We start from the raw sequence: 22,054 nt of genomic DNA on the forward strand, positions 1-22,054 counted from the left end.
ATTCTCACACCATTGATTGCATGCATGCATGTGCGCTAAGTTGCTTCAGTCATGTCCGACTCTTTGGGGCCCTATGGACTGTAGCCCACAAGGCTCCTCTGTCCATGGGATTCTCTAGGCAAGAACACTGGAGTGGGTTGTCATGCCCTCCTCCAGGGGATCTTCCCGACCCAGGGATCGAACACTTGTCTCTTACATGTCCTGCATTGGTGGTTGGGTTCTTTATACCACTAGTAACACCTGGGAAGTCCAAGGCCATCAATTACTACTGCCAATTAAAAAAATAATAAAGTATTTATTTTATTTTTGGCTGATCTTCATTGCTTCACAGGCTTTTCTCTAGTTGTGGAGAGTGAGGGCTGTCTCTCTAGTTGTGGTGGGTGGGCTTCTCATTGCAGTGGCTTCTTTTGTTGCAGAGCACAGGCTCATTAGTTGTGGCGGATGGACTTAGTTGCTCCATGGCATGTGGGATCTTCTTGGACCAGGGAATCAACCAGTGGCCCCTGCGGTGGAAGGTGGATTCTTTACCACCAGGGAATCCCCCTGGGTACTGATTTTAGTGCTGCTTCCAGTGGTCTTGGGAAGGATGCACCACAGCAGAGGGCCAGGGGAAATCAGGGGATGAGGAGGGGAGACAGCACATGTTGCAATTGCTTGGAAGTGAAGGAAATGAGATGTCAGGCTAATTCTTGGTGGAATTAATGAAGGTTATCCTGGTTGGAAGAGCTCTGACTCTCTGAGGGGCAGAAAAAGGGACAGGGAACAAGGAGGCAGAGCGTGCTGGAGGGATTTCTATACACCTGAGCCCATGGAGACTGGGAGTGAACACTGGATCAGGCGTGGGATGCACTGGGGCCGTCTGCGTGGGAAGTGCGGTGTGTCCCTAATGAAGAGCCCAGCAGACCTTTTACTCATGAACTCATCTTCCAAAGGAAGACAGGCAGGTCCTCCCAGGCAGGTTGCAGCAGTGACCTGTGGCTCCAGGAGGACGCACCTTGTCAGTAGGTGTGCACACGGATTCATCGAGCTCCCGGATCCCAGGATCAAACACCTCTGGACTTAGAAACAGGCTCACTCTGACTCCCTGTTGAGCCATTTCTATTTCTTCTGCCTGTAAGGAAGGCAAGGCAGAAAGCAGTACCAACTGCAGGCAGCATGTTGATATCTAATATGCAGTATTTATTATAAATATAGAGCAATTTTACAAATCATTTCAGAAGCCACCTTAGCCAGGCAAAATTAAATTATGCAGAAGTGCGTGCATGAGGGGAGGTGTACACAGTCTTTATCAGGGTGAGAAAACCCTGAAAGAGGTACCTGAGTACAGGGCGCTCCCAGCCACCCCTCTCTGGGGGGCCAGTTCCACACAGCAGGAGGTCCATCAGGAAGGTGGAATAAAGTCTTTCTCTCAGCAGCCCAAGGAGGCCCCGTCTGTGCAGAAGGCTGGTGGGAAGCAGGTGCGCCTCTCCTCCTCCCGTCTTCCCTTTCTGTGCCGACACATTGGGTCCCGTGCCCCCCATGGGAGAATTCCAGAGGCTCTTCAAGAAACCAGGGCTGAATCATAATCTGCACCTTGCGTCCTAAGGAGCGTGCGCACCAGTGCGGCTTCCTGGACTGTAAACAATGCTAACAGTGCAAGGGGCCGTGTTCCCTTCAGGGCGCTCCTGCTTCTCAAGAAGGTGCTCTGAGAAGGTAAGCGGGGCAGACGGACGGAACAGGCACAGGCAGGAACACGGAAGAGAAGCGGGTTGGTGACTGGCCTGAGATGTCTAGAAACGGAGTGAGACCCATTTCTGGCCATGAACATAGAAAACTGCTACTTCTTATTTTCTGTGCAGAGCCCCTGACACAAAAGGCTTGGGGAGCTCATGGCCAGAGGGACATGAGGGGCTTCGGTAGGTTCTTCCCCCTAAAGTGGTCAGATTGGCTTATGCAGCAAATTAAACAGAACCCCTTTCACATAAACAAGCAGTTACAAAAATTAAAATGGCAGAATGTCTCAGAAGGAAGGGAAAAAACAACCAATACCCCCAAATTGTACATTCTTTGACCATTATTTAAATAATCTTTGCAGGGTAACTTTCTGAGTCCTTTCCCCAATCCCAGCAGAGTGTATCTGGTAAGAGCTGACTGCCCCATAAACCGATGAACCCTCAATCTCTGGGCATTGCCTTGAATAAAGCCCATAATAAAACAGTATGTGCATTTTTTTTTTCAGTTTCCATCAAGATACACTTATGAACACTGAGAAGTTGTTTTCTAGTTGCTTCTAGTGGGTTCTCTGAAGGCAGGCTTTCAAAGGTTTAGATGGTATTCTAGCTAAGTAGTAAGTTGCTTAGTCCCTGATGCTGCAGGTAGACAACCCTGAAAGTGAACAAAGGTGTAGAACTTCCCAGCTCAGAGATGGTGATGTATGTGTCTTCGTGTGAATGGTGGGTTCACACCAGGCTTCAGAGTGCAGAAGCTCTTCCTTTTCCTTCTCCTTGCTCTTCTTTTCTGACACAGGCATTTCAGTGGATAGGAAATAATTCTCCAGGTTATGGCAAATTCAAGTTAGACTCCCCAGGACAGGACTGAGGTGGGAAGGAGTGAATGTGTTCTGAATACACAAGTTTACAACTGGTCTAGGCCAGCAAATGGGGAGGGGCAGGGGCTCTGGCAACTTTCTCCCAAGGTCCACTTTGCTAGATTTCAATGAAGAGGAAGTTTTGGTTTCCCACAGACCTCCTCGTGGATGTGCCTTTTCATCTACTGACACTGAAGGAAGGGGCTGTGACCAAGCAGCCTGGAGGAGCCTCATTAGGGGTCGAAGGGGCCAAGGGAAGACTCTCTTCTCATTTTCCCTGAGGGCAAAGGGATCTCTTTTGGGGATGGGGAGGAGAAGCTTGGAATAAGTCAACAGTGCAACAAGCAGGACAGGTTCCATTATGGTTTTTTCACTTCTGAATAAATTGTTTCTGTATCTGTTGGAGATGGGGAGGCTGAAGTTGCTTTCTTTTTTAATTCCTGGGCATTGAAATTCAGGGAGGAATATTCAATTTCATTAACCTGAAAGGCATGAGCAGCAGTCAGTTAAATCAGCATCATAGGCCAGACCCTCACCTTGTCCGGGGTGACTCAGCATCCCATGCTCTTACCACTTTGAAACTTTAAGCTTCAGAGAAGGGCTTTTATTACCTATTTTCTCTGCTTAGTAACATCCTATTGAATAATCATTAGAACATTATGGATGATTATGAAATTCTACAATGGAATACGATGGCATCGCAATAAGAATAAATAGACAATAAAGGCACACAACCATATGAATGAATCTTGCAAAACAATTTTGAATGAAAGAAGCCAGACCCATGTACACAGTGTGTTTTTCAGTTACATAAGCACATAATCAGGTAAAAGTATTCTAATGACTTGGAAGTGAAGATAGTCCTTACTCTTCAGAGGGAAGTAACTGGAACAGTGTGTGTGTGTGTGTGTGTGTGTGTATGTATACGTGTTGAGGGGGGTTGCTTTTTGAAAAATGATTGGGTACTGTTTACACAGATATGAACAACTTGTGGAAACTTGCTGTTAAAATTATTAAGTTGGTCAAAAAGCTCATTCAGGTTTTTCCATAAGATCTCACGAAAAAACTCGAACAAACTTTGATCAACCCAATACTTATGATTGAAGCATTTTCCAGTTTATATGTGTATTCTGTTGAAGATTAAGATGAGAAAAATTCAGTAAAAGTATTAGAAGGTAAAAGAATCAAGACTTCAGGTCTGTAAGATTGGAAATGATCATTTGTCAGTAAGAGCAGAGTAGAGACTGGAGGCAGAAGAGGGAGAATGATCTAGTGCCTTTCCTGCTCTGGCCACTGTGCTGAGTGCTTTACCTTTGTTATGTCATTTAATTCCTTGACCTCCTCTGTGAAGTAGGCAGCACACCTGTTTTACAGAGGACTCAGCTGAGACTCTATGAGGTTAAGGTACTTGTCCATGGTCCCAGCTGGGATCAGGTCCAGTGAGATGGACTCATGGGAGTAATGCTTCTTTGTTGCTGCAGTGAGGAACTTTGACCCAAACTTGATTTCACATTTGTGTCTACAAGACTAACCCATTCTACACAGAGATATTTCCATGAGAAAAGGAGCCAGTGAAACTGGCTGTGCTTACCTTTTCAGGTGAACTGTCAGAGTGACCTTGACCTGGGGAAACAAAGGAGAGTCATCAACCCATGAAAATGCAGAGTTGCCTTATGGCCTCAGAACTGGCTGTTCCTAAGCTGATGTGACTTCTAGCTGACAGAGGTGGCAGGTGGTGGGAGGGTGGGGGCCCACGATTAAGACTTAAGGATTTCGCTTTCCTCAGTCTGTGGTCCAGACCCCAGGGCATTAGACCGAGGTGGTGGTGGGGCGGGGTGGGGGGATTGAGGGGAGGCCTCAGTGCACTTCTGAAGATTTCTGCCAGTTCACGAGGCCTGAGTTTTGCCCAGGAGTGTCTCCCAGGTGTGTGTCTAGGCAGCAGGCTCCAGAGGCAGGAGGGGCTGAGGCCCACAGCACCCAGAGCACAGAGGCAGGGAAAGTCTCACCATAGGAGATGCCCGCATCCATAACAGAGGCAGGAGGGGGAAGGAGGCAGGATGAGGAAAGGGCTCCTGGAAGCTCGGCCATCTCACGGCTGCCTGGCTTGTGTGGCCTCAGAGGGGCCACGTCTCCGGGGACTCTTACATGACTAGGAGGGGTGTGAGGACTTGTGCCAAACTGAGGGTGGGGACTGAGATCACCTCTCATATTTCAGAAGGTAGGGATTCCCTGGTCAGTCAGGGCACGTGGTGGAACAAACCAGCTCTCACTGAGTGAGTGGCTCTACTTACTGTGGTTGTGATCTGAGGATTTGTGCTCTGTGAGATCGCGCTGGTCACTTGCCCTAAATAAATATCAGACACAGTGACTACTATTCCCAGGCACAGGATCTTTGCTCCTTGAATTAGGAAGCACAATGTCGGCATGATTCCTTGGGGCCCCTCCATGTTCATTTTTACCTTGGTTCCTCTTTCCTCCTAGGACCTCCGTCTTCAGCCTACCCATTACCCCTTCTCATGGTTACTCCTCTGGTCTACTGGCTCTTCAGAACATTTACGGCCATTCATCTCAACTGCTTCTATTTCTACCCGGACATCTTTCCCCTTTTGTAGGTAGACGCTGGTTATTTCTCACTTTATTTATCGCCCAGGAGGCCTTGGGTTGCTCCTGCTTTTCTTAGGTTCTCTTCCAGTCCTGTCCCTCCCTCCTCCTGCTCTTGTGGTCGACAGAGCACAGGACTCCCTTCCTCCTGCTCCTCCTTTCACGTCCCCATTAGTTTTCCTTCTTGTACCTTGGTTTCCCTGCCTGGGACAGAGGAGCACAGTTGGCTCTGCCCCCTCTAAACCAAATGGAGGTGGGAATAGCCATGTCCAAGAGAGAGGGGGGTACAGGAAACATGAAGACCAGGGAAGAGGAGACCCATAAGAATCAATGCCGAGAAGCAGGAAGACTGAGGAGCAGATCTAGGCCAGAGCCAGCAATGAGTCTCCTTCCCTCTCCCAAGCAGGGCAGTCAGCCTCGAAGAAAGCGGAACAAGAGGAAAGGTGGCATACCCTCTAGTACTTATCCTCTGCAGAAAATACACCAGGGCTGCAATCAGAGCCACCCCAGCCACGGCTCCAATCACGATGCCGGCAATAGCACCAGCTGAGAGGTCAGAGGAACCTTCTGGTGTCGACTGATCTGTTGTGGAAAGAAAAGAGAAGAATGAATGAAGGTGGCATTATTTTACAGTGGGAGGGGCTCTAGGAAATAACTCAATATGAAATAGCCTCTACTTGTTCCTTCAAGGTATAAACTTTCTGTGGAAGGTTGCTGTGAGGTGACTAACCGACTATATCCTTGGGATTTTTTTCCTCTCTGATTGTATTTCTAGGTTGGTGACCATGTTCCTCAATTCCAACCTGGCTTTTCTGCACTCATATTTTTGAAGTCTCTGGAAATGAAAGGACTGATGATGGTTATTTTTGTATGTTATAACTGCCCATCTTTTCATGGTTACATCTTTATCTGGGTACCAGGTATGGCTGCCGTGAATATGCACCTGTTAGGTGTCTTATGAAAGCGTTAGTTCCTCAGTCGTGTCTGACTCTTTGTGACCCCATGGACTGTAGCCCGCCAGGCTCCTCTGTCCATGGGATTTCCCAGGCAAGAATACTGGAGTGGGTTGCCATTTCTTTCTCCTGGGGATCTTCCCGACCCAGGGATCGAACCCAGGTCTCCTGCATTGCAGGCAGATTATTTACTGTCTGAGCCATAGGAAGAGTCTTATGGTGGGGAAAGCCCTCTGAATTCACTACCCCTTTGCACAGAGACCATCCTTCACACAGCTTTCCAGCAGAAATATGAAATCAATCCCAATTCTGTGAGAAATAAATTTTTTTGTGTGATGGGTGACTTTTAATTCAAGGGCTCCTTGCCAGCTTTGCAGATAATTCTCTTAGAACTGCACGGCAGCCTGAAACTTCCTCCTTCCTAGGGATCCAATGTGCATCCTGGTCTGAGGACCCTCCCAGACTCCTCCCACTCCTGCCTCACTTTCCTTCACAGGTATTTGCCGCAGTGAATGTCTTAGATGTCTAATCCCATCTTGGCTGCATCTCACGGAATAAAAACTATCATAATAGACATGAAACCTTATACTCAACCCCCCTGTTTCCTCTCTTCCATATTTAGTAAGTAACATGTACCTGTGGATCTTTATGCTTTCCTTCCCCAAATATATAACACCTTTTGTCTCTTCTTTTTTACTTCAGTGGTCCTCACCGTTCAACTCAAGACTGAGAATTAATGTTAATGTTAGCTATTGTTATGATGTACATACTCTGTGCCAGGCTCTGTGCTATATATTTCCCAAATATCTCATTTAATTCATATAATAACCCTGTCAGATAGACATTATTTCCATTTTATAGATGGAAAATCTGAGGTTTACAGTGGTGGAAAACCTAAAGCCATATGGCTAATGAGATGTGGATCTAGAGTCAAGTAGTCCTAGGAATACCTGACTTTATATAGCCTAATGAAGTCGAGAAGATCCCCTGGAGAAGGAAATGGCAACCCACTCCAGTATGCTTGCCTGGGAAATCCCATGGACAGTGGAGCCTGGCAAGCTATAGTCCATGGGGCCTCAAAGAGTTGGACAGGACTTAGTAACTAAACAGCAGCAACAACAATGATAATAGTAATAATTATAGCAGCTAAATTTTTTGGAAAATTTTCCCTGTGTGGGTATTTTGCTAAGGGTTTAGTTGAATATTACATTAAATCTGTGAAAAAAATGCCATAAAGAAAGTTGTTTTATTGCAGTTCTCACTTGAGGAATCTGAGGCTCAGAGAAGTTAAGAATCTTGTGCAAGAATTTATAATTGTAAATGCTTATATTAAAAAAAAAGATCTCAAATCAACAACCTAAATTTACAACTTAAGGGACAAGAAAAAAAGCTAAACCCAAAGCTAGCAGAAGGAAGGAAATGATAATAATTAGAATGGAGATAAATTAGAGGATGGAGAAACAGTAGATAGAATCAATAAAACCAGTATTTTGTTCTTCAAAAAGATTAACAAAATTGACAAATCTTTAACTAGATTGATTAATGAAAAAGAGAAGATTCAAATTATACAAATCAGAAATGAATGTGGAATCATTACTACTAATTCTACAAAAATAATACAAAGTATAAGTACTAGGAATAATCCTTTGCCAACAAATCGGATAACTTCTGTGAAATGGACAAATTCCTGGAAACATGAGAGCTACCAAGATGTAATCATAAAGAAACAGAATATATGAATAGACATATAAAGTAAGGAGGTTAAATAAATAAAATCATTTGACAAAACCCACTAACCTTTTATGATAAAACACTAAAAACTGGGAAAAAAAGAAAACCACTTCAACATAATAAAGGCCATATATAAAAACCCCACAGCTAACATCATCCTAAATGGTGAAAGAGTGAAAATTCATTTTCTGAGACCAGGAGCATGACAACAATGCCTGCTTTTTCCAATTCTATTCAAAATAGCATTGGACATACTAGCCAGAGTGATTAGGCAAGAAAAAGAACTAAAAGACGTCCAGATTGCAAAAGAAGAATAAAATTATTTCTGTTTGCATATGACATGACCTTGTATGTAGAAAATGATATGTATATTATATTTGGTATATATATAATATATATTTTCTTATGTATATTTCTTATATATTTTCTATATCATTCTAAATCATTCAATAAAGATTTCCCAGAAAACTGTTAGAACTAATAAACAAATTCATCAAAGTTGAAGGATACTAAATCAACATGTAAAGATCGGTTGCTTTTATATACAATAAAATATTCAAAACGGAAGTTAAAATTTTATTCTATTTTGATATTAAAAATATATCAAAAAGAACAAAATACTTAGGAATTAACAAGGAAGGTGAAAGATTTATACATTTAGGAATTATAAACACTACTGAAAGAAATTAAAGAAGCTGTAAACGAGAGGAACGTATAAAGAAGATGTGGTACATATATGTACCATGGTATACTACCCAGATATTAAGAGAATGAAATCTCATTTGCAAAAACATGGCTGGACCTAGAGAGTCTCCTACTGAGTGAACTAAGTTGGACAGAGAAAGACAAATATCATATGCTGTCACTCATAAGTGGAATCTAACTTTAAAAAGTGATACGAATGAACTTATTTACAAAACTCAAACAGACTCAACATATTTAGAAGACAAACCTCTGGTTGCCAAAGGGGAAATGTGTGTATGTGGGAATAAACGAGGAGCATGGGGTTAGCATATACATACTACTATATATGAAACAGATAACCAGCAAGGACCTTCTCTATAGCATGGGGAGCTCTGCTCAATATTCTGTAGTAGTCTATATGGCTAAAAAGCCTGAAAAAGAATGTATATATGTATATGCATAACTGAATCACTTTACTATACACCTGAAACTGACACCACATTGTAAAATATACTCCAATAAATTAAGAAAAAAAACCAGACAAATGGCCAATAAGCACATGAAAAGATGGTCAACATCACCAGTAATTAGGGGAATGCAAATCAAAACCACAGTGAGATATCACTTCTTACCCTTTAGAATGGTTATGAAAAAGAAAAAAAGCAAACAGAAAACAAGAAGTGTTTGCAAGGATGTGTAAAAATCAAAACTTTTGTGCATTGCTGGTGAGAATGCAAATGGTACAACCACCGTGGAAAACTACATGGCCGTTCATCAAACAGTTGGACAAACAATTGCCATTTGATCCAGTGATTCCACTTCTGGTTGTGTGCCCAAAAGACTGAAAGCAGGAACTTCCCTAGTGGTCCAGTGGTTAAGAATCCACCTTCTAATGCAGGGGACATGGGTTCAATCCTTGGTCAGGGAACTAAGGTCCCAGATGCCTCGGAGCAACTTAGCCCGTGTGCCATGACAGGAGAATCCATGTGCCACAGCAAGAGAAGCCATCGCACTGCATCTAAAGAAAGCCTGCACACCACAATGAAGAGCCCGCACGCTGCAATTAAGACCCAGCGCAGCCAAAATAAAAAAGGCTGAAAGCAGTGACTGAACAGATACTTATACACCCATGTTCATGGTAGCATATTCACAACAGCCAAAAGGCGGAAACAATTTAAAAGACAATCAACTTATGAATGACAAAATGTTGTATATACATACAAGGGAATCTACTTCAGCTTTTCAAAGGAATGAAATTCAGATATATGCTATAATATGGATGGGACCTTGAAGACATAATGCTAATAAGTGAAATAAATCAGACCCAAAGGGATAATTATAATATTATATGATTCCACTACTTTGGCCATCTGATGCAAAGAGCCAACTCATTGGAAAAGACCCTGATGCTGGGAGGAGGGCAGGAGGAGAAGGGGATGACAGAGGATGAAATGGTTGGATGGCATCATCGAACTCAATGGACATGAGTTTAAGCAATCTCTGGGAGATGGTGAAGGACAGGGAGGCATGGTGTGCTACAGTCCACGAGGTTGCAAAGAGCTGAACATGACTGAGCGACTGAACTACAGCATGATTCCACTTATACAAAATAACTATCATAATCAAATTCATAGAGACAAAGTAGAATGGTGTTTGCCAGGGTTTGAGGTGGGGGACTTCTAGAAGCTTTTGTTTAAGGGGTACAGAGTTTTTAATAAGATGAAAAAGTTCTAATGGATAGTGGCAATGTGAATGCACTTAATGCTACTGAGCTGCAGTCTTAAAAATGGCTAAAATTATATATTTTATGTATTCCTCAAGTTAAATAAATGGTAACAGGAGAAAAAAAAAAGAATCTTGTGAAAGTTACACTAAAATGCTAAACCCAGGAGAAGAAACTGTATTTGATTTAGAGATTCAACGGTTATTCATTCTGCCACCTGTTTACTGCGTGCGTGTATTCAGTTGCTCAGTTCTGTCTGACCCTTTGCAACCTCATGGACTGTAGCCCGCCAGGCTCCTCTGTCCATGGGATTTCCCAGGCAAGAATACTGGAGTGGGTTGCCATTTCCTCCTCCAGGGGATCTTCCCAACCCAGGGATCAAACCTTCGTCTCCTGCACTGCAGGCGGATTCTTTACCACTGAGCCGCCTGGGAAGTCCTGTAGTGGTCTATTTGATATTCTGACCACCGTGACGTCTCTCCATTTTGCACACGATTGTTAGAATAATCTGCCCAGAAAGATATAGCATAAGACAAATGGTCACTTACATTTCACATCCAGCCTGAGGGGGTCACTTTTGCTGGAGTTGCCCCTGTTAGAGACCTCACACTGATAATCCCCGGCGTCCTTTCTGCTGACGGGGTCTATGGTGAGGGTTCTATTGTCCGAGGACAGTGTCATCCTCTCTGCGAGGGGGAGACTCTGGCCTTTGAAGAACCATCGTACGGAGACCCCGGTCTCATCTGTGAGGCAGGTCAGGACCACGGGACCCTCATGTTCTGTGACTGTGGTGTTGCTGGCGTGGAGGGAGGGCCGTGCCACTGGGTCTGTGGAAAGACAGAGGGGTGACTGCTGAGAGTGGGTCAGGGGTCTGGGCCATGCTCCCTCTCGGAGATCTCAGCCAGCCCCGGGCCCCAGTGACCTCTGTAAAGGTGACCCAGAGGATGGCCCTGAGTCTGTGATCAAGGTCTGGAGTCTGTCTTCGTTGACGATCTGTAAGGAGAGGGCTGTACCTCCTCTCTGACCCCCAGGCACCCTGGGATGACCCCTGACCGGCCTCCCTGGACATCTCTGTAGTATCAGCACCGGGACCCTCTTCTCAGCCCGTATGTCTACCATCCTCATCATCAAGTTGAGTTTGTTGTTGTTGTTTTCTTTAATTAACTTTCCTGGACCTTTTCCCACAATTTTCTTTGACTATAAAAAAATTCAGGGACTTCCCTGGTGGTCCAGTGGCTAAGACATCACACTCCCAATGCAAGGGGCCTGGGTTTGATCCTTGGTCCGGGAACTAGATCCCACATCCTGAAACTAAGAGTTTTTGTGCCACAACTAGAAGATCTCACAGGCCACAACCAAGACCCAGTGCAGCCAAATAAGTAAATAAAAATACATAAATGAAAAAAATTCAGCCCCCAGTATGTAAAATAGCTAGCTAGTGGGAAGCTGCTGCATAACACAGGGAGCTCAGCATGGTGCTTTGTGACAGCCTCAGTGGGGGGTGGGGGTTGGTAGGGAGACGGAAGAAAGAGGGGACCTTATGTATGCTAATGGCCAATTCGTGTTGTTGTACGGCAGAAATCAACACAACATTGTAAAGCAATTATCCTCCAGTTAAAAAAAATCAAGTCCCACTCCTTATTTACACTTCCGTGAAGGCAGGCCTGCCAGCTCTGTGTATCTCTGGGGCCAAGGGACTTTCCATAAAGTGGGGGAGGCATTCACTTTCTGTTACATAATTTCTTATGGCCCAACTCAGCCTTCCTGGACTGTGTAGAAGAGTTAAATATCTCTCTGAGCCAGGGGCAGTCTTGTGTTACAGTTTCCCAACAATAACTACCCCTTCATTTTCACTCATCCTGAGTCTGAGACATTAACCTGTTTCTCCCATCACAGGCTGGTGACCCTGAGCCTCTCAAGACAGAGCAGTCCGTCCCCTCCCAATCTTGGCTCAAGGCTGGGCCTGCCTGGTCTTGCCTGGGACAGGAAGTCATGGCCAGCCTGGGCGTCCAAAGGTGAGGGTCCATGCACTTGGACCTGAGAGGGATGGGTACGGCCTGGCTTCTGGCCCTGTAGATTCAGCCAGGAGGCCTGGACCACGTAGGAACAGAGGTTACTCACAGAGAACATTCAGGGTGAACGGGTCACTGCGGCTGACACTCACTGGGTTCCGGGCTTCACACACATAGGGTCCTGTGTCATTCCTTGTCACGGTGAACACAGTGAGAGTCCTCTTGTCCTCGGACAGTTCCAGCCTGGTGCTGTTGGGGAGGCTCTGATTGTTGATCCACCAGGTGTAGGAGGTGTTCCGGGTCTCAGCTCCACACGTTAACACCACAGTGTCCTCGTGCTCCCAGGGGCGGGAGTTGTTGCTGGTGATGATGGGGGTGGGTAGCACCGCTGTGCAGGTAACAGAGAGAACATTGCCCCTTTTATATCTTGGGTTCCTCTAAAAGCATTTTCAATCAGGGTTGCCGTCTTTCTCCTCTCAGCCAGACTGAGCCCTTAAAGAATAAGGCAGGTCTGTGTATCACGAGACAAACGCATGGGGAGCTGAGCTCAGAGAGTGTGAGACCACCTGCTCTGTGTCTGGGAGAAGCACAGGCTTCCTCAAGTGTCAGTCAGGTATCAGAGTTTAATAGCAGAATCCCAGGCCTGCGGGTCTGAGACCACTTGCTTCCTCTTTTAGTTTGTCACTGACCAGGTGACTGCCTGCCTGGCCCTGGGCTGCTCACCTGGACTGTGCAGGTCCTGAGTCCCTTCAAGCTGCGCAGACCTACATTGCCTGATGGAGACATGTCTTCACCGTCTCCTCAATTCCCAAGGTTTCCTAGAGATGGGTAACGATGGGCCTTCCCCTAGTCCTTAAACCCCCAGAAGACTTGGCAGCACAGCCTGGAACTGGGTGTTAGAGCAGAAATAACACACGGGGACGTCCCTGGTGGCTCAGTGGTAAAGAATCCACCTGCCAATGCAGGAGACATGGGTTTGATCCCTGATACGGGAAGATCCCACATACCATGGGACAACTAAGCCCATGCTCCACAACTCCTGAGCCTGGACTCCAGTACCCGGGTGCTCCAACTACTGTGCCCCACAAAAAGAGAAGCCACCACAGTGAGAAGCCTGTGTACTGCCACGAAGCATAGCCCCCACTCCCTGCAGCTAGAGAAAGCGCGTGTGCAGCAATGAAGACCCAGCAGAGCCACAAATAAATGGACATTAAAGTTTAAACAAAAAGGACAGAATGAATCAGAGGGCAAGTTTGAGTCTCTGTTTTATAAAGGGAGGAATGATCTAAATGAGCAGAAATGATATGTGCTCAGTCGTTCAGTCTTGTCCGACTCTTTGCGACCCCATGGACTGCAGCCCTCCAGGCTCCTCTGTCCATGGGATTCTCTAGGCAAAAACCCTGGAGTGGGTTGCCATGCCCTCCTCCAGGGGACCTTCCCAACCAAGGGACTGAACCCAGGTCTTCCGTATTGTAGGCAGATTCTTTACTGTCTGAGCCAGCAAGGAAGCCCAGAAATGATATGTGTTCTATTAATAAAGTTAGAGGAAGAGGTCCCTCTCACCAGTTTCCACAGCAAATCAGGCAAATGGGAAGGGGGCCCACCACAGGCATGTGGCATGCTTTTTTTAAAAAAATTTCTGCCTCAGAAAACACAACTAAGTGTTTGACCAAATTTGTCTGAGTCGGGCCAAGGCCAAGAGAAAAAACAGTGGCTTGGGCCCCTCATCATCGGAGACCATCCCATGCTATGATAAAGGTGTCCTGAGGACACATGGGCGGTAAAGTAGTCAGTAAAGCAATCAGACGGCACAGGCCTGTCAGCCCCATCCTGGGAAGGTCTCGGGAACCCCGGAGAGGAACGGGAGGGTCACATCAGGACAAGGTTGTGAGTCACAAGTCAAAGAGGTGAAGTGAGCCCGTGAGTCCCTGGAGCCTGCAGACCTGTCTTTCTGCCTTTGGCTTCCTGCTTGAGTCATGTTAGGGAATAGATTGGTGAGTGGGGGCTACATATCCTTGTCATATGGCATGATTCCACTGGCTGGCACCATGGGGGGAAAGACCCCTGGACCAAGGCAAAGCTGAAGCTCATTCTCCTGGTAACCTGGGGAAAGTGGCTTGTGTTGGAGCCCCACAGAGGCTGCTGCTCCCAGATTTCTGAGTCCTTTACTATCACCTGGGAGGGTGCGCCTGGCCGTAAGCCAGAATGGGAACAGGGCAGTCAGTTATTTGGGAAAATATCTGTGGAAGGCTTAAGGGTTTTGTGTGTGGGGGGGTGCTTCCCCAGTGGCTCAGCCCATCTGCCAATGCAGGAAACGGGAGAAACATGAGTTCGGGAAGATCCCCTGGAGAAGGAAATGGCAACCTGCTCCAGTATTCTTGCCTGGAGAGTTGCATGGACAGAGGAACCTGGCAGGCTACAGTCCATCGGGTCACAAACAGTCAGATATGACTGAGCTACTAACACTTTCACTTTCACTTGCCAGTATTCTTGCCTGAAAAAATTCTATGGACGGAAGAGCCTGGTGAGCTCCTAAAGCCCATAAAGTCGCAAAGAGTCAGACATGACTAAGTGAATGAAGAAAGGAGGTGTGTGGGGGCTTCCTTAGTGGCTCAGCTGGAAAAGAACCGATGCAGGAGATGCAAGAGACGTGAGTTTGATCCCTGGGTTGGGAAGAGTCCCTGGAGGAGGAAATGGCAACTGGCTCCAGTATACTTGTCTGGAAAATTCCACGGACAGAGGAGCAAACACTCAAACATGACTGGGAGTGCATGCACGAATCTCAGGGTGGGGCACTGTGCAGAGCAGGGCCACTCCCGGCCTAAATGAAGGAGGAGGGTGAGAGACATGGAAAGAGCAGAGAGCGAGAAATGTCCATTGACGAGCGACTTCAAAGCGGGGGTTTCAAGTGACTTCAAACATGCAGTGGGTCCAAGAGCCCCACTGCAGCCCAGAAGCAGGACCCTTGCCCCCCACTCCTGGAAACCCTCCCACGGTGGAGCAGCCCCACAGTCGCGGTGAGACTCGGCTCCCAGTACGCTTTAGGGGCAGGTGGTGAGGAGATAAAACACGGCTCCCCTCCCTGGAGAGACAGGTGGCAGTCGTGGCCAGAGCCTCCTAGGACTCTGCATCCAGATTCCAGGACCTGGAGAGATCACAAATCATTCATCCGTCCTTTTTCCTTCCATTCTTCCCTCCCCAAAGAAACACTGAGAGCCTGTCAGGCCCTGCGCTGGCTGCAGGTGTAGATGGGGAGTGAGGAGCTGAGTCCTTTCCATTTTACTCCAGCGGGAGTGACACCCAACACCTCCAGTAACCAGCAAATAAATGATCTCTGGTTCACTCAGTGCAAGAAGCTTGTCCATCGGCTACCTAAAGAGAGGAGGCCTGGACATTCCTGTCACTGATTTGATTGTTGATGCAGGCTTAGCAGCAGCAGCAGCAGCAGGTAATTTGCAAGAGTACTGGACTGGGTTGCCATGCCCTCCTCCAGGGCATTTTCCTGACCCAGTGATCGAACCTGTGTCTCTTACGTCTCCTGTATTGGCAGATGGGTTCTTTACCACTAGAGACCACCTGGGAAGCTCTAGTTCCAGAGTAAACAGGATTAATTGTCCATTTCCCTTGACTTTTCACACTAGAATCTCCCTCTGGTTGAGGATGCCCAAGAAGAAGGGATCTGAACCAACGCTTGGTTTCTGGGCTCCTAGATAAGGCCCCTGGGAGGGAGGAGAGGGTGGGGCTGTGATGTTGGCCTGACCCTTCCACACATATTTCCCCTGACTGGCCACTCATGGTCTGTGTGACTCTGATTCACTGACTGTATCTCCCTGTATTTTACTGAGCTTGTCTTCAGTAAAACAGAATAAATGGTAAATGGTGTCAGGAGTGCCATGTTGTCTGTGTATTAACCTTAAATCATTAGTAATTAGCTGGTCTAAAGCTGGACATAGAAACTGTGTTGAGGGACTTCCTGGTAGTCCAGTGGTTAAGAATCTGCCCTGCAATGCTAGAGATGCAGGTTCCGCTGGTTTTGAAACTAAGATCACACAGGCAGGACTCGGAGTAACTAAGTGGAGCAACAAAGCCCACGAACCACAACGAAAGATCGTGTATGATGTGATGAAGACCTGATGCAGCCTAATAAATAAATAAATATTTTTAAAAAAGAAAACCCTGCCTCTACTATTATTTGTGTCCACAGGAGAGGGCTCCCTGGGCTGCCCGCTGCGGGGTGAGGAGCTGCCGGGAGCATCTTCTCTTCTCTGGTCCTTCTTGGGGATGCTGACCTTCCTCTGGAGTCTCCTCTGACCCCCAGGAGGTCGGCTAACAGTATGGGGACCCAGCCTAGCCTGCCCTCCATGCTGAGTCTCAGGGGAAGGACTAGATTCCACCCCTGCTCAGATGCGGCTCTAGGGGCTGAGCGCCGATGACCTGCTGAGAAAACTTGGCCTCAGGGAGCTGGGGAGTCATCCGCCCAAGTCAGCCCCGCCTGAGAGGCCAACACCCACCAGCGGCACAGGTTCTCCATGGTTGCTGGAGCCAGGACCCTGGGACAGGGTCAGGGAGGGGCTTCCCCGTGGGCCTGAGCTTCTCTGTGAGGATCCCTCAGGCCAGGGCCCTACTGGTCCTGCAGGGTCTTCCTCACGGTCATGGTCGCAGGGAGGGAGCCAGCGGGGCTGGACCGAGAGTTCTCTCCCTCTGCTGAGTCCCTCCCATCAGACCGTCCTTCTTTCTGCAGTGTCTGCAGGGTCCAGATCCCGTGAATGGAATTCTGACCCTTTGGAGTTTGTCTCCACAGTGTGTGTCCTGCACTAAATGTTCAAACCCCTACAAGGCACATAACGTAGAGGGAGATGGAGGCACCATTCAGGTCTGTCAAAGCAGAATTCAACCGCCCCTTCCAGCATCCTGAGGTCAGAGAGGAAGCACTCACGGTATACGTTGAGGTGTCCAGTCTGTCCTTCTGTCTGTAAATCAACCTTTGAAACGAGCAGCCTGTAGGATCCTGTGTCTTTCTGGGTGACGTTCTGGATCAGCAGGGTTCCGTTGGGGTAAACTGTCTCCCGACCGCTGTATGCAGGCCCTCTGGCAGTTACATTAGTGTCTAGTCTGTATGATGTGATTAGCTGGCTGTTGTCTACCCTTTCTCCTCTGTGCCAGGCATAGCCTAGAGGATTCTCTGACACATTGCGGGCAAGTAGAAGAACATCGTTCCCTTCTGCAGCAAGGGGGGGCACCGTTTCAATAATGAGCTGGGCAGTGGTGGGCGGGGTCCAGAAAGTTAAGAGTGAGACTAGGAGGGAAGAGAGAGAAACCAGTTAATATCTGACCAGTGTGGGGGAGGGGAACATGGCGCCCTGGGTCCCGAGCAGGTCTCTTCATCCCTCAGCCTTGGTGTGTGAGTGTGTGTGTGAGTGTGTGTGTGTTTGTGTGGTTCAAGGTCAGCAGCATGACCCCCATCACTTCAGCCCCTCTGGGCTCATTTTTTCCTCTATTTCCCCAGCTGTGCCCTGGCTCACTTCCTGGCTGCCCTCACACGCCTGCTCACACTTAGGGGCCTCTTGGGAGCTGCCCCTCCCCCCAACCAGCTACTCTAAAGACCCTCCATGTTCACTTGCTGACCCTTCCCCCCTCCCGGGGGCTCCATGAGGGCAGGGGCTTGTCTGATCCTGCTTGAAACCCAGTGCCAGGACCAGGCTCCAGACATTAGTACCTGGGGATGAAGGAATGGGAGTTCCCAGGAATTCCACAGCCTGGTTTTGTCAATTTCTAAGGGTGCCGGGTCGGAGAGGGCAATGGCACCCCACTCCAGTACGCTTGCCTGGAAAATCCCATGGACGGAGCAGCCTGCTAGGCTGCAGTTCATGGGGTCGCACAGAGTCGGACACGACTGAAGCGACTTAGCAGCAGCAGCAGCAGCAAGGGTGCCAGGTAAGGACAATATTTAGTGTCCCAGTTAAGTGTTTTTCTGTAGTGATACCCAGACATAAATTATTATTATCGTCATCAGTTTTCAACAGTTAGTGCTCAGTGAAGACTAACTCATAAAACCTACAGCAGTTGAGGTGTTCCCGCCCCTCACCAGCTCTAGTTCATGGAGCGTCTCCTGTGGCTGAGCCCCCCACCCTCCCCTGCTCCCCTGTCCTCTGCCCTCGGGTCTGAACAGAAGCCCTCTGTCCCCTCAGAGCCCTGTCTCCCCCAGGGACCAGCCAGTCTCTTGTTCTCCAGTCTCGGCCCACTCCCTAAAATTGTCCCCTCTCACCTGCCAGGAGGAGCCTGTTCCAGGCGATATGCCTCCTGCTTGCAGGGCCTGACGGGGCCTCCATGGTGCCTGCTGTCTGCTGTGTCCCTCTGTCTGAGGAGAACTTCTGGTCCAGAAACGCTCAGGAGCACTGCAGTTCTTATGTGAGCTGTGCTGTCCTTCCCGCTCTGTGCTGGGCCTGCCCCCGGGGCAGGAGCGCTTGGCTGGGTCACGTGGCCCGGGGCGGGGTCTCTGCCCAGAGCCCACACTCTCTCCTCCCCTCTCATTCCCGTCTGCCTTCTCTCGGCTTCCCCCTTCCCTTTCGGTTACATTTCATTTGCCTGTGAACCGCTGCTGTTTCTGCCTTTTGCAGCTTGACTTCTCACCCTAGACACGCACACACATACACAATATCCCCCATTGTTGGGAGAGCAGCACCCTGGGGCTCAGTGTCCTGGGAGTTCCCCCATAGTTCTCAGTTGGGGGGATCACAGTCAGCCTCCCCGCTTCCAGAGTCTCCATCTCCCCCTTCTGGCCTTCCCCTTCGGAGCAGGAGCCTGGGGGGTGGGGAGGAGGCGCATCAGGAGCTCGTATCACAGGGACGTCATCCCCACGGTGCATGGAAATCACCTGTGGAGCTTCATGAAGACTTTGAACCCCCAGGGGGCACCTTAGAAAAGCTGCTTCGGCAGCCGCACAGGTCACGTGCTTGCCCAGCCTGGCTGAGACCCCAGAATGTGGGGTGGGAGCAGCCTCTCCGGAACTTCTATGCACAGAGAGGGTCTGCAGATCCTATTAAAATGCAGAGCCTGACGCAGCAGGTGTGGGGTGGGCCTGAGAGTCTGCATCTAACAAGCTTTCAGGTGATGCTGACCATACTGGGCTGTGGAGCACACTTTCAACAGCAAGGCTGATGGTGACAAGTCAACTGCAAGGCCGACCCACCCTCCCCAGCGTCGGCCTCTGCCGTGTTCTGGTCTGGGGTCTTTCAGCACCACACAGACCCTGGGGTCTCCAAACCAGGATATTATGTCGTTTTGTAACATTGGGGGCTTCCCTGGTGGCTCAGCTGGTAAAGAATCCACCTGCAATGCAGGAGACCAGGGTTCGATCCCTGGGTGGGGAAGATTCCCTGAAGGAGAGCATAGCAACCCACTCCAGTATTCTTGCCTGGAGATTCCTTTGGACAGAGGAGCCTGGCGGGCCACAATCCATGGGGTCACAAAGAGTCAGACGCGACTGTCACATTGAGGGTCTTCCCAGGGTTCTCAAAGGCTGTGAGAAGGCTGTGTTCTATTCCCACCGGAAGGCTGCAGAAAAGGACTGAGGGGCCGGAAAGGGGGCGTGAGTAAAGCCTGGTGAGAGGGATCCTCCTCCTTTCTCCTTGGAGGTCTAGTGGGGCCACAGCTTCCAGGGACACACACTGAAGACCTGAAGGAACAGACGTTCCTAATGGTGTGAAGTGGGCCCACTCCTGGCTGGATGGAGGAGGTGATGGAGTCCAGTGTGGAGAGCGGGGAGGACCGTGGACAGGTGACACCGGTGAGGGTCCGACTGCTGGGCGGAGGGAGATCTGAGGCCCTCGGGGAGACTGGAGGCTGTGGAGTAACTCTGCTGTCCTCTGGTGGGCAAGGGGGGAAATGCAGCAGGCCCCACACCAGGCTGTTCTGCCTAACATCATGTGCACGGCCTTTCTCTAGCTGTGGTGCGTGGGCTTCTCATTGTGGTGGCTTCTCTTGTTGCAGAGTTCCCTGCCTGAAGTTCCTTATTATTATTAAAAAATGATAATTTCTTTTTTCTACTTCTGGTTGCCCTGGGTCTTTGTGGCTGCACTCAGGTTTTCTCTAGTTGCAGATAGCAGGGGCTACTCTTGCACATTGCGGTGGCTTTATTGTGGAGCACAGGCTCTAGGACATGCGGGCTTCCGTAGTTGTGGCTCTCAGGTTCAGTAGCTGTAACACAAGAACTTAGTTGGTCTGAGGCGTGTGGGATCTTCCTGAGCCAGGGATCAAACCTGTGTCTCCTGCATTGGTGGGTGGATTCCCAACCGCTGGACCACCAAGGGAGCCATGGATGGTAGTTTGGGCAGAGACATTTGCTTGCAGAGAAGGCAGATCTGTATCCAGAGTACCTGCCTGTCCCAGTAAGAACAGAATGCTGCCCTTTTATCACGGAGATGGTTCACTGTAATCAGCCTGTCACCAGGTAACTGGCTGATCACCCTGGGGAGCAGTGCCCTACCTGAGGCCCGGCGGGTCTCGGGGCTGACGGACTGGGCCCTCAGCGGTGGCTATAGCCAGGTCCGCCTTGGTGAGTGGAAGTCCGTGTTGCTGAGTCCACGTATGACTTCCATCCTCACCGCTGTGGCCACTACATTCGTGAGCCCACCAGTTGAAGGCAGGGGTAGCTGGGGAAAGAGGCTGACTGGGGCTTTCCTGGTGGTCCTGCCATTGAAAATCCGCCTGCCAGCACAGGGGATGTGGGTTTGATCCCTGGTCTGGGGAGATCCCACATGCCACAGGGGCAACTAAGCCCATGTGCCACAACTACTGACCTGGGCTCCAGAGCCCACAGGCTGCAACTACTGGAGACCACGCACCCTAGAGCTTGTGCTCTGCAACAAGAGAAGCCACTGCAGTGAAGAGCAGCCCCCACTCACTGCAACTAGAGAAAGCCCGTGCACAGCAGTGAAGACCCAGCGCGGCCAAAAATAAGTAAATAAATGTTTTTTTAAAAAAAGAGACTGACGGATGTCCACAGAACAGGTCATTCTATCCACTTGATTGTTTAAATCTCCTTCTGCTGAGGTGAATGGTGAGCATTCAGGGAGGTTTATCCATATATTTCTTCTCCAGATCTCCTTGACACCAATTTACCAGTCATGTTCTCAACCAAATCCCTGATGGCCCAGCCAAGCCATTGGCCACAGCCCGTGAATCAGTGTATAATCACACCTCTGGCCATTTCTCCTTGCAAGTGAAATGGACAGTCGGGTGCCCTGCCTGAAGTGCCTTCCTCTGTCCCTCCCCGCCCCCCGGAGATTTCTCTTCACTCTGGCTTTCAAGGAAGTTTCAGAAAGGGTCTATCGTGCTGCAATTTTTCCCTTTCACATGGTGTCTGCACATCAAGCAGAACTGTCTGTAAACTAGCCCCACGTTTTCTCTTTTTCCACTTACTGATCAGCAGGAATTCCCCAGGGGGCCACAGGTGTGGCTCAGAGAGGCCATGTCACAGCAGAGGGCTCAGTGTTTTTGGGCTCCTACTTCTCTGTGAATTAATTTTTGGCTGTGCTGGGTCTTTGTTGCTGTGCACGGACTTCCTCTGGTTGTGGTACTTGGGCTTGTCATTGTGGCGGCTTCTCTTGTTGCGGAGTACAGGCTCCAGGCACTTGGGCTTCAGTACTTGAGGCACACAGGTCTAATTGCTCTGAGGCATGCGGGATCTTCTCGTACCAGAGACTGAACTCATGTCCCCTGCCTTGGCAGGCAGATTCTTAACCACTGGGATTCTTATTAAAAGATATAACTCAGGAACAGGCTT

At 48.7% G+C, this 22,054-nt stretch overlaps 1 protein-coding gene across 4 annotated transcripts; it reads right to left on the reverse strand.

Annotated features, from left to right (window-relative positions):
* Positions 1 to 1,158: 1,158 nt before the first annotated feature.
* Positions 1,159 to 18,727, reverse strand: CEACAM1 (CEA cell adhesion molecule 1). Of its 4 annotated transcripts, XM_055412081.2 has the most exons (8): positions 18,536 to 18,614; positions 17,207 to 17,566; positions 12,380 to 12,658; positions 10,807 to 11,085; positions 5,620 to 5,749; positions 4,858 to 4,910; positions 4,158 to 4,189; positions 1,159 to 3,048 (listed from the first exon to the last, which is right to left on the reverse strand). In XM_055412081.2, the coding sequence occupies exons 1-8, from the start codon at positions 18,597 to 18,599 to the stop codon at positions 2,926 to 2,928; spliced, it is 1,320 nt and encodes a 439-aa protein (XP_055268056.2). In that variant the 5' UTR covers positions 18,600 to 18,614; the 3' UTR covers positions 1,159 to 2,925. The 4 variants fall into 4 exon arrangements, 3 of the variants coding, with proteins under 3 accessions (XP_055268056.2, XP_055268057.2, XP_088686143.1); XM_055412082.2 differs by lacking the exon at positions 4,858 to 4,910 and having other exon boundaries at positions 2,912 to 3,048; XR_008683942.2 differs by having other exon boundaries at positions 2,985 to 3,048; positions 4,858 to 5,749.
* Between the last annotated feature and the right edge of the window lie 3,327 nt (positions 18,728 to 22,054).

Source organism: Moschus berezovskii, chromosome 22 (genome assembly GCF_049115385.1).
Source record: "Moschus berezovskii isolate FMDL1 chromosome 22, NW_MosBer_1.0, whole genome shotgun sequence".
Taxonomy (NCBI): Eukaryota; Metazoa; Chordata; class Mammalia; order Artiodactyla; family Moschidae; genus Moschus; species Moschus berezovskii.